This window comes from Osmerus mordax, chromosome 8 (genome assembly GCF_038355195.1).
Source record: "Osmerus mordax isolate fOsmMor3 chromosome 8, fOsmMor3.pri, whole genome shotgun sequence".
NCBI lineage: Eukaryota > Metazoa > Chordata > Actinopteri > Osmeriformes > Osmeridae > Osmerus > Osmerus mordax.
The window spans coordinates 18,948,345-18,961,398 of record NC_090057.1 but is presented as its reverse complement, the minus strand read 5'-3'; the positions used below and the strand labels follow the sequence as shown (position 1 = coordinate 18,961,398).

Sequence of the window (13,054 nt, the reverse complement as noted above, 5' to 3'; positions counted from 1 at the left end):
GCCCTGAAGTGGCACACATAGCCTACTTATTTGTTTATTTTTTATCCAATGAGGAACTATACGGCTATAAGACCATTAGAGGGCGTAGGCAACTCGGGCTTTTTACGTCTCAGGTTCAGTGATCCACTCTACCCACACAGCAATAGGCTAGTCATTGCTCTTGCAAAAGCAAGTTTTCTAGATCGAATGTAATGAGGAAGATGAACAACTTTCGACAAATGGACACGATTTCCAAATGAAAGCTACTGAGCACTGTTTCCTCTTTGCTGTTTTGTGCAGGTGTCAACGTTGTAAGGCATTTCAATCCATCAATCCATGTAGGCATATTAGATACTAGGATTTCAGTTTTATACTAACAAATCAGTGCCATCTGAGGTCAGTCTGAGATGGGCAATGGATTCAGATTGTCTACCACGAACAGCCTCTTTTCTGGACTCAGAAATCTGTTCTTAAAATTCTTAATAAAATAAATGGACAATAATTAAATAATTAGACATTAGCCTACTGCAAAATCGTGTGTAGCCTTTTTATAAAACTATCCGTCAGTGCAACAGCCCAATAGAGAACCTCGTCATGTTTGTAGTAGCCTACATGGTTCGTTAATACTCAAAGGGCACACACCCCTCGCACAAACCAAACCAATAGGGCTGGCAGAGGGGGAGCGCTCTTTAGCCGTCGCCGCCTCGTCGGCGTAGCCTACCTGAGACTGCCGTACTCACTCACAGGCGCGATGCCGCGACCGTATTTACATTTTCTCACTACATCTCGGAGCGCGCACGTGTGCAAGGTTTGTCTTTGTCCATCATTGCTCGCAGTGCTGTTTTCTTCAGCAGATGATAGAAACAGTTTTCATGCCTGCTTAAATCCACGACATCCATTATCTTTCCAAAATCGTTCGTCCATCTCAAGAGCCTTTTAGAAGCACAATCTTTCCATTTCTACATCTTCAGACGGAGCTGGCACGGGCACTGAAACATTGGCTTTGGGAAGGCTACTCGTAGCCACGCAACGCCTGCCCTCTTCACAGACGCTGTGGGGGTGCTCTGAAATTGGAGAATCCTAACCATGTAGGGTTCCCTTTTACAATTTTGCGTTTGGATGATGTATAGTTGGACTATTGGTGAGTTTGTGGTGCTCAGAGATTTGGAAAACGGTGTTCCTGAGGTTGTCCATGCGCCTATATTTCTGTCATTGTCAACATGCCCCCAGCATCGGCTGCAACGGGCAGTGAGAGCAGTACCACAACCGTTCCCGAAGAAGACACGGAAAGCCCCCGCGAGGAGGTGAGCACTGCTAGTTGCATGTCGTTTATAAGCGTACCCTGCCCCAGAGCAGATGCGACGTGCACATGGCAAAGGACTCGAGATCATATCCGAATGAACATAATCTTTATCACTAATCTGATTTAAGATATCAAATTGCTGCCCAATTACCGAGTAAGACAAACGCATTATAGTAAGCGCTGCATCTGCTTACTAGAATAAACGTATTACTAAACAGGCAAATAATGACAATAATAGTTGAATGTCATTTTCACAATTTTGCATTGCAATTTGCATTGCTCCTACTCCATAGCCTAATATGTAGGTTTGAGTGAGTAGATGTTTGTCTGTGAGCGCGTGCATGCGAGCGCACGTGAATGTGCACTTGTTTGTCTCCTCTTCAACCACAATAACCCATCCCTTGTCTGGTAGAGGCGATAACATGATTGACAGCTATGTAAGTAAGATTCCATGTAATGTAACTAAGCAAGGAAATGTAATGACATACCATTATCTTGCTTTGTTTCAAGAATATGGATGAAGCCCTGGTTATGATGTTCATTTAGTGTATTTTATGATTTTATTACGATCAGCTGCAGAATATACTCTTGCAGGGATCCACACAAAACATAAAAACATGACAACAGATAAGACACAAACAAACAAAACAACCACATGAAATACAAATCTGAAAAGTATAACTGACAATATACACTTAAATATATGAATAAACACTAAATGAATAAGAACTGAACATACAACATATTCATATAAATACATTTGGTAGATGGATCAATTTTGCAGCTCTGAACTAAAAAACAGCAGTGTTCAGCTGGTAGAGTAGGCTTATACCACATACTTTCCAGAAGGAAACAGCCATTTATTTGATTAATAGAGGAAATCTTACTCACCAAATATTCAAAAACATATACACATACAAGACCGTAAACAAGGGGGTTCGGGTAGTTTGAATGACACCCATATTTAAAATATATGTCTAGGTCTATAGTTTCAGCCAAATCTTTCATGAGCTTGATGAACTGATCCAAATCACTGTTATAAGAACAGAGCCATTTCTCAAAATCAACTTGGGACATGACATCTCTCTGTTTTAATCTCTGTCTGTTTTAAATGTCATGCACAACAATCCCCATGAATCTCCCCAGAACACCCCAAAACATCCTGTCGAAAGTGAAACACGTGTCTTAAACCTTCAAATTCATCACAGTGTTTCCTCTAGGATTTTCTGTCTGTCTGTCCAAAGCCTGCTTGAGACTGGGGGGGCGTGTCGCCTGAAGGAGCTGAAGCTCCGCCCCTCGCTGCCTAGTGCCTACCTCCGACCCAGATAATGGACGCTATGTCAAGCCGAACAAAACCGTATAGAATTAGAATTTATTTGTTCAATGAGTGAAACATACAGATGCATATAAATGAAATGTTCCCCTGAGCTGTAACAGTTAAAATGGACACCAGAGACAGCAGACAGTGAGCTCTCCAACTAGGCTACTTCTAAAGGCCGATTAAAGACCGATTTATACTTCTCCGTTTTTACGGAGACGGACACAGGGAACGCCCTCTCCGACGAGGAACTCCCTCTTCGTGCCCTCTCCGAGCCCCTCGGAGAGCTCTACGTGCACCTCCTGATTTTCCTGACTATCTGTCCGTCCGTCCGTTATTTTACGGATACCCCTTTGCTGTGATTGGTCCGTATTAAGAACCACTTGCGTCAGGGGCGGGTTTGCTGTGACCAACAAGACGGAACAGAATCCTTTGACCGCCATTGCTGTAAGTTTACAATTCCTATTTCAGCTAAACAGTACATGTAAATCAGCATCTGAATTAAAATGTGACAAGAAATGAGCAGTGTAGTTGCTGAAAATGTGCTTATTTTATTGATGAAACGGCTAATTTGTAAATTTGCTTCGTCTTTTCGATAACCTAGCTAGCATCGCAGTGCAGTGCCACCTACTCTTCTGGCAGTGAAGTGTTTTCAGCACCCACAGCCTTCGGAGTACTATAAATTCAACCAATCCGTCCGACTGCGTCTGTCCGTAACGGAGTCGGAGAAGTATAATTCGGCCTTAACACATTTGCTACCATTTCACCAAAATACCATCATTCTACACCGAGTAGCTTAATATCAATTTAGCGGTTTGCACTAGCAGAGATAACGCTGGAAAAGTTATCTAGTATAATTATAACAAGCACACAGAATTGAGTGATGAACTGCTGGCGGCGGTGGATGGTCCAGGTGCGACCGGAGGATGAACGGCCGGGGGGGCGATGCTCGGTACGGCTCCGCGCTGCAAGAGAAGCCGTGTGTTGGTGAACCCCGTCTGTCTCTGGTCCATGTTAAAACTGTCCGCCGTGAAATGGTCAGTGCAGAGGCGGCTGTTGGAGTTTATCCGAAGCTTTCCATGAGCGTGGTGTAATGGCAGAATTCTAGTGGCACTGTGTAGATTTGAATAGTCAAGAGATGGCGGTTTCAATAAATTTATTTTGCTTGTACAAATCAAGAATTAACAAAGTACTTTGTGATCAGTCATAACGAAGGAGGTGCTAGCCACAGGTCGTTCGCAAGAGTGATGAAGAACAACCCTAAAACCCTGCCTTATATAAACTTTAGATCAAATGGTTCTGCTGATGGTCAATCGATCAATGTAGCGAACTCTGTGATTGGTCAGCACTGCTCAGTGACAGTTTGACTCCATACCAAGTGTCCCACAGTTCTTTGATGTGGCATCTCTCCCCAAATCAGTAGATACTAAAGCCACAGGAGTTCACCAGTCAAATGGTCAACTGTCCTTTGTGTGGGCATCTTCAAACAAGTATTTAATTAACATCACCCCTGCAACAGGAAGGGTCAGAGCAGCTTGATCAGTTCATCTATCTTAAACTGCTCCCTCAGATCACAATAACAATACAATTGAATCCACATTGTCTCCAGACCAGCTGTCTCATCCTCCCCAGGTGACAAGAACTCTCCCAGGTCACCCAGACTTCCCGTCCCTAGACTTCACGTCTCTTAGTTAGATGTTATAAAACTACAAATGGCATCTCTACCAAATAAGTTGAATCAACTTTCACTGTATCAAGCTTCTTAACCAACTTTTAAACACATTCCTCATATATAAAACACACACATTATAACTGTATTAAAAAATTTCCACCACAGTGGCTCTTCACAAAATCTATCCAACCTATTTTTCCTTTCATTATTCATAGGGAACTTAAATGGCGTTGCAGCGCAGCTGGAGTTCTTGCATCTAGGGAAGATGCAGTTGCGGGTGGTGGGAGACATCCTGAAGCTAGCTAGCTAGCTGATGTAGGCTACAATAACAGTACAGCAGGAGGAGTCATTCAGTGATCTGACGTAGATAGGGAGAAATGACGTAGATAGGACATTTTTGGGCTCCGCCCATTAAAACCTGATCTGAAAACGGAAGAGAAACTGTTCTTCGGTTTAACTCCACATTTCAGTGTGACAAAGTTTTAGCGCTTTGCACCTGCTTTCAGGAACTAAATTCCCACGTATATAATGTACTTACAAGCATAACATGGAATTTACTTTACAGGATCTTTTAATAGTCTAATAACTAATGTCATATTGCACATACTTTCGTCCTATTTCCCCTAAAGCAATAAGGTTAGGCTACTTAAAGAGACCTTCCACTCATAAAGTATGTTCTAAATGGCATAAATGCTGCCAATTAATAATTGACGTAACAACGTATTGTAAATCAGGGAGTCAGGTGGCTGAGCGGTGAGGGAATCGGGCTAGTAATCCGAAGGTTGCCAGTTCGATTCCCGGTCATGCCAACTGACGTTGTGTCCTTGGGCAAGGCACTTCACCCTACTTGCCTCGGGGGGAATGTCCCTGTACTTACTGTAAGTCGCTCTGGATAAGAGCGTCTGCTAAATGACTAAATGTAAATGGTCAGTAACCTATCAATTAAGGTCCTCGAAAGCATGTGCACTGTCTGCTTTATTTGACCTTGATAGGCTAAGCATTCTGTAGCAAATAATAACAATAAACCCACTATTTATTAATTAAAACTACTTCAGCATAATAATGCACTTAAAATACAAACGTGAGCAAAGGCAGCAATCGCTATCGAATCAACAGACGTGCAATTTAGCTATCCCGGGGAAGAATACAAACAACGAAAATCACCAGTTAACTTAATTTAAATTAGCAAGAACTATAGACTAATACAATAACAGGCTTAAATGAACTGACAACATAAGTTGCGTTCACAGTGCGTTCACACTGCAGCGACGCGATGCGAGCGACAACATGTTTTCCATTCATTTTCTATGGAGCCAGGCGAATCGCTTGCGTGGTGCATTGTGGGTAGCGACGCGACCGAGTTGAGATTTTCTCAACTTTATGTAAATGAGGAGCGATTTTCGCTAGCGATGGCCAATCGGAGTGTTTTGTTTCTCGTAACATAGCAACCATGGTAAACATTTCTAGCTTTCTAGGTTTCAAGGTGGAGGAGAAACTAATTGTTTGTGTGGCTGCTTACCCAGTCCTGTACGATACATAGCTGTATTCGTACAGATGTAAAAAATAAATAAACGATGCATGGCGCAAGGTTGCCGAAGTTGTTGGTGCTTGTACTTTCAAATTCAGTCTAGTCACATTACGTAACTTCATTCTGTGGTAACTAGCTAGCTAGCCCGGCTGGAACTCCCTACTGTATCGTATCGACAGAGACTTTGAGTAGTATAATAAAACGTTTTTTTACACATGTCAACGTGTATGTCTATTAAACAGTTTTGTATTTTGTATACAAGTTGTATTTTGATCGATGTTGCGAGTACGTAAACCCAAGTCTGCACACTTGGCCATGACAACTACAACAGTGACTTTAGAGAACTACATTCTACATTAATCTGTTTGAAACGCCCCCGAGTGTGGTGAACTGTGGGAAGGCGAGCGATGGCAAGCGATTCGCTTCGCTGCAGTGTGAACGCACTTCTCCGACTCCGTTACGGACAGACGGACGGACGGAGTCGGACGGATTGGTTGAATTTATAGTACTCCGAAGGCTGTGGGTGCTGAAAACACTTCACTGCCAGAAGAGTAGGTGGCGCTGCACTGCGATGCTAGCTTGGTTATCGAAAAGTCGGAGCAAATTTACAAATTAGCCGTTTCATCAATAAAATAAGCACATTTTCAGCAACTACACTGCCCATTTCTCGTCACATTTTAATTCAGATGCTGATTTACATGTACTGTTTAGCTGAAATATGAATTGTAAACTTACAGCAATGGCGGTTAAAGGATTCTGTTCCGTCTTGTTGGTCACGGCAACCCCGCCCTCGCCCCTGACGCAAGCGGTTAGAGTCAGGGGCGGGGTTGCCGTGATAACCGTGACAACTGTGATCCCAAGCTAGCATCGACATCACTGTGTTTACACCGGCAGACGCTGTGCAAACCACTTCCGGCGGAAATGAAGTGCATTCATGTAGAGTTATGGCGGCCCCCTGGGATTTGGCACGTAAACTTGTGTTGGCCTATTACGACAAGGACGCACACACGCAATCTCAACTGCGGTGTGAAGCGCGTGTCCGTACTATTCTCCGACATGCACTCTAACAATCACTGCTGATAGACGGCCTACAATTTTGTACAGCCCTATTTCTGATACCGTGGCGGGCCGCCACGGCTACATTTCAACATACAGGAAACACTGCATCAACTCCATTTTGAATACCTGCGAGTGAGTCTGTCAGCAGCTCCAGAATTTTAGGGAGACCATTGTCTGGCATAAACAGTGGGAATACACGACTGTAGTACCCTTTTAACCCTTGTGCTGCCTTCGGGTCACATGACCCAAAGGTTCATAACAAACCATTGTTGTGTTTACCCAATTTTACCCAATACAAAAACAAATAAAAATTATTTTCTTTTAACCTTCGCAATGTTGGGGGTCTGAGACAGCCCAACAGTTAAAAGAAAATGCTTCACTTTGTTTTTGTATGCGGTAAAGTTGTCGCAATACGACGGTGGGTCACAATGACTGATGGGTCAGAATGACCCGAAGATAACACAAGGGTTAAGAAACATAGGTCCAATGGTCATGGTAAAAATATGGGACAATAACAAAGATAAAAAAGACAAGGTTTGTTAAACTAGCATGGAAACTGGAATACCTACATAATACCTTTCAAACGGGATTACCTACTTAAAGAAAAGTGTAGATGAGGACCCTTATAACTGATTTCAAGGATTCACTAGCCAGTTTGTGATGAAGTGAGTGACCAAGTAATATGCCTGTACAGATTTTTCATATGCATCATCTACAAGCAGTAAGACTTGTTTTAGGCATCTTCATATCCTCAGCGATGCTCAGAGCTTTACAACAGATAACAGATGCAGAGCCACAATGTTAAAGATTTGTGTGGAGGGACTTTGTAAAGTACATATTACAGTAAAAAAATCCATCCTGATCATTTTTGACAAGCAAAACCCTGTTAAAGCAAGTGGGGTGATAGTGGTGAGCTCACCCTGTCTCTTCAATTGTTATCTCATGCCATACTGATATAGAGCAAATTACTTTAGCCATAAAGAGGGCACTAAAGCAACATTAACCACAAGTGAAAAAGTGTGTCATGTTCTATTGATAAAAATGGTAGAGTGTGCACACTCTGGGAGTGAGTGAATGCAGGAACCACAGTAGAATGGGGGAGGTGGGGTTATTGTTTCTCCTGCTGGTTGGGGTGATGTGTTAGTGGGGGGCCATGCTGCCAAGGTGGGGTGGAGGATTATGGAACAAAAAGTTATCTATTATTTACTGACTACTGACGTAAGAGCACAGCACAGCCATGTTGTCTTGTTGGCCATGACATGTAAAGGAAGTTCATTATTACGGTTATAGGATTGGGCAAAAGACACATTGTAGGTCATGAGTTATACTGTGCATGATCAGATCAGTCACCGTAATGTTGTGTCTTCTTTTGTGCATATCTAGGACTGACTCCACACATGCTCAGCAAATGGACACCTATCAAACTTCTTATTCCAAAATCAAGGACATTGGTTGGTCCCTAATTGGCCTCTATAACAGCCTGCAATCTTCTGTAAGGTTTTCCAATAGATGTTGGAACATCAGAATCAGAATGGGATTTATTCGCCATGAAAGTTTGCACAGACAAGGAATTTGCTTTGGCAGGAAGGTGCATACAGTAAACATATAGGAACCTAAAATTTAAATATGTGGACTATATACTAAGGGCACATAAACTAGCAATACTAAGTGGAATTAGAATTAAATACAATTTACAATAAAATTAAATATAAGTTGCCGTAATTTACAATATAAAAATTAGTGGTGGGCCGTTATCGGCGTTAACGCGCTGCGACTCTTATCGGCGATAAAAAAAAATATCGCCGTTAATCTATTCTCAAAGTTGGGTTGGGAGCTGGGTCTATACTACGCAAGCTATGATGACTTTCACCTTGATATTTTAGCGCGGATGTATACCTAGCCGAATTGCACTGTAGGGGGCGAGAACCAGTCTTCGAACCTGTGTGTATGCCTTGTGTATGAAATTATCACATCAAACGTGACGTGCTAACATGGATGCAGCTATGAAGCCGCCTGGTTTGCTTCACGGAAAATGTATTTTTAAGAAGCTTCCCAATGGAAACCTCGACAAGACTAAGGTTGTTTGCACCTTGTGCTATGCGGAATTAGTTTACTGTAGGAATTCTTCCAGTCTCAAATACCACCTAAACGCAAAGCATCCCTTAGCTAATGCGGAAGATGCCGGGCCAAGCACTGATGTAGCGCAGGGGAAGAGTCGTCGTCAAACTACGAGTGCAACCGAGGCAAGCCCGTCTGCACAGCTCTATCAGCCAAGCTAACTAATCTAATAAACAGTTAATAAACACAAGTACATCTTATTGAACATAATTTATTTTCATCACCAATTATCATAGTAGAACAGCTTTCTCAAACAGTTTGTGATGCATTTTGGAAACAGGAGATGAGCTCCTGGTCTAATGCGCCACCTGACTTACTTTTAGTCATTATTTGCGTAGCACACATATTCTGAATGCCTTCGGTGGAATTCAAATGAGCCATTTTAATCTAGATTAATCTAGATTAACGCCAAAATGACAGTGAGATTAATCTAGATTAAAAACGCAAGGGAGTCAGGTGGCTGAGCGGTTAGGGAAGCGGGCTAGTAATCAGAAGGTTGCCAGTTCGATTTCCGGCCGTGCAAAATGACGTTGTGTCCTTGGGCAAGGCACTTCACCCTACTTGCCTCGGGAGGTATGTCCCTGTACTTACTGTAAGTCGCTCTGGATAAGAGCGTCTGCTAAATGACTAAATGTAAAAAAAAATATGCCCGCCACTAATAAAAAATAAATACAAATATGACAAAAAATACAAATGTACAAGATACAATTTTGTAATGCAGTGCAAAAAGCAGTGTGTTTTAGGCAGGATTTGATGCAGGATTTGTTTCTTCACAAAAATGAGCATTAGTTAGGAACTTTGGTTGGGCGTTTAGACCTGGCCAGCACTGTGCAAGGCCAGTTAAGTTGTTCCACACCAACCTTGACAATCCATTTCTGTCTGGACCTCACTCTGTGCATTTGGGCATTATCATGCAGAAACAGAAATGTGTCCACTAGCTTCTCCCACAGAGTTTGAAGCAAATCATTACGAAATAAATACACAAAACATTTGTGTATTTCTATATTTAGTTTTGCAGTTTAAAAAGCTCCATAATTTCAGAAGTTGTGAATTATAATTCTGAAACTACAGTTACTCTTCAATTGTTGGTAGGGACAAGTCCCTAGCATCCCAACAAAATTCTACATCCTTGATGTATGAAGTGTATGGAAATATATTCAGATGATCATGATAGTTAGGAGTGAGTGTGTGAGACGTTTGATTGTAACAAGCAAAGACATGAGCAAGCAGCTTCCCACTCATGCATAAAGTATGTCAAAGCACTTACAACACTGAATATTTTATGTTTTCTGAGTCGACTTCTTCTCAGTCATTCTCCTTCAAGTTCACCGGTTCTGTATGTGTGGAGAAAAAAAGCACAGCAACATATAAACAGTGCACCCCACAGGCAAAAGTATTGTATCAAATCTTTAAACCAAACCTTATAAAATAATCAACTAATACATTTTGTGGGGTAAAAAAGAGAATCTATTAAACAGTTAAATTACATTTGGAATGAATACAATTTGAAATGGTCAGAACAACAAAACTTGTTTATTTTCAGACTCTCTGTTTGCTCTTTCTCCCATCTGTGCAGCAGCGGCCCCTGAAACAGTCTCTGAGTAAGTCCCTGTGTCATGAGAGCCACTGGAAATGCCTGCTCCTGTCCCTGCTCATGTATAGCTGCGTGGGGGCCATGGCCTGGTGCCATATGACCAAAGTGACGCGCCTCTCCTTCGACAGTGCCTACAAAGGGAAGTCCATGATGTACCACGAGAGTCCCTGCTCCAACGGTTACGTCTACATCCCCCTGGCCTTCCTGGTCATGCTGTACGTTGTGTACCTGGTGGAGTGCTGGCACTGCTACTCCAGGAACGAGATGCAGTACAAGGTAGACGTGGACAGCGTGGCCGAGCGCATCCAGCGCATGCAGCAGGCTACGCCCTGCATCTGGTGGAAGGCCATCAGCTATCACTACGTCAGGAGGGCCCGCCAGGTGACGCGCTATCGTAATGGTGACGCCTACACCACCACGCAGGTGTACCACGAGCGCGTCAACACCCACGTGGCAGAGGCTGAGTTTGACTATGGCAGCTGCGGGGTGAAGGACATCTCCAAGCACCTTTTGGGCCTGGAGGGCTTCCCCGTCACCAGGCTGAAGTTCACCAAGTGCTTTAGCTTCGCCAATGTGGAATCGGAAAACTCCTACCTGACGCAGCGAGCCAGGTTCTTCACAGAGAACGAGGGTCTGGATGACTACATGGAGGCTCGAGAGGGGATGCACCTGAAGAATGTAGACTTTAAGGAATACATGATTGCCTTCTCTGACCCGGACCACCTCCCCTGGTACGTGTCGAGCTGTGTCTTCTGGGTGGCCGCTGCCTTCACCTTCTCCTGGCTTCTGCGGGTGTTCACAGAGTACCGTACTGCTTGTGTGCACTACCACGTGGAGAAGCTGTTTGGCTTCGATTACGTCCCCGTCACGCCCTCAGAAGAACGGCCCTTCTGCCGCCATATCCCCCGGGTCAACACTATTGACAGCACAGAGCTGGAGTGGCACATCCGCTCCAACCAGCAGCTAGTGCCCAGTTACTCTGAGGCGGTCCTTATGGACCTGGCCCAGATCTCGGGGAACTCCAACACCTTCTCAGTGTGTGGCGGTTATGGAAGCTACCGTCAGAACTGCGAACGCTGCCATCGCACCATCAGCAGCTCCTCCATCTTCTCCCGCAGCGCTCTCAGCATCTGCAATGGCGGCAGCCCCCGGATCCCCTTCAGTGCCAGCCGCTTCTCGCTAGGCCGCCTGTATGGCTCAACGCGGAGCTTCTTCTGGCAGAGCAGCGGGAGCCTTAACGAGCCGACATGCCCCACGGAGAGCACACGCTGCCTGTCGGAGCAGCAGGCCAGCCAGGAGAACCCCCCAGGCTACCAGGAGGCCCTCTACTTCCCTGTGCTCATCGTGCACCGCAACGAGGGCTGCCTCAACCACGACCACCGTGCCCTGCACAGGAATGGCTCCTGTGGGGAGACCTCCCTATGACCCAGAGCTCCCAGGCCTGACCAGTCTGGATGGAATGTAGGTTTATCCTGGAGAGCACTGATTGGATAAGAAACCTTATGTTCTACTCCTGGGTCAAATATGGATCAACTTTTTTCTTTAAACGACTAAAGAGATAAACATACTGGATTAATGCAGTTTTTGGATGCTTATTGTTTCCCTTGAGCTTTAGGGGTCTATTACACAATATGTGTTGTTTAGTCCATCTAATTTCATAAGTACATTCAGTCAGGGAAAGACTTGGTGTTCTAAATATCTTGTTTCAAATATGATCTGTGGCTGAGGGAACATACAGTATGTTACTCAATGCATTGACATTCTGGACCAGTCACAATGCACTGTTGATATCAGTTTTACTTTAGGTAACCAAAGCAGGGCCGTAATCATAATATATATTATGATTACACATCCCCCTCAATATTCAAATCTGGTCAAAATGTCCCCCCCAATATATTGATATACAAAAATATACAAAATATATAAATGTGCTACGCTACGACAGGCAACCATGCACGCTGTCTGAAATTATCATAAAAAATGTAATCATATTCATAACTAAACGTAAAAAGATCTCAGGGGGGGACCCTCAGACTCCCCAGAAGATTTCGTCCCCGACAATGTTGACTCCATGGCTACGGCCTTGAACCAAAGTGTAATGTTAGTATACTGGCATGCATTAAAATAGAATAATTGAAAAAACAAGGTACATAGAAATTATCGCAGGAGACCTTGATAAATATGTTTTTTGATAAAAGATTGTTCCTGTACACAGTGATTAAATAAGACCACTGCTTGGTAGACTATAGATTCAGGGACATTTTCCAGATCTAAAACATACAAACAATAGATCATCTAAAAAAATATTATCTTTCAAATGATAACTGCCTATTCTAAAATGTGCTGCCGAAAAGTCAATAATGGGTTCCCCCCTGGTTCATGGCTCTACATAAAAGTATTTGAGCACAAACAAAATAATTTCAATCCCATTTTATGTTATTGGAGCTTTAGGCCAACAGCTTCAAAGACCTCAATTACTGGAA

At 43.4% G+C, this 13,054-nt stretch overlaps 1 protein-coding gene across 1 annotated transcript; it reads left to right on the top strand.

Moving 5' to 3' along the window:
• Positions 1-1,199: 1,199 nt before the first annotated feature.
• On the top strand, positions 1,200-11,996 carry tmem151ba (transmembrane protein 151Ba). Its single transcript, XM_067242167.1, has 2 exons — positions 1,200-1,283; positions 10,554-11,996. The coding sequence occupies exons 1-2, from the start codon at positions 1,200-1,202 to the stop codon at positions 11,994-11,996; spliced, it is 1,527 nt and encodes a 508-aa protein (XP_067098268.1).
• Positions 11,997-13,054: the final 1,058 nt, after the last annotated feature.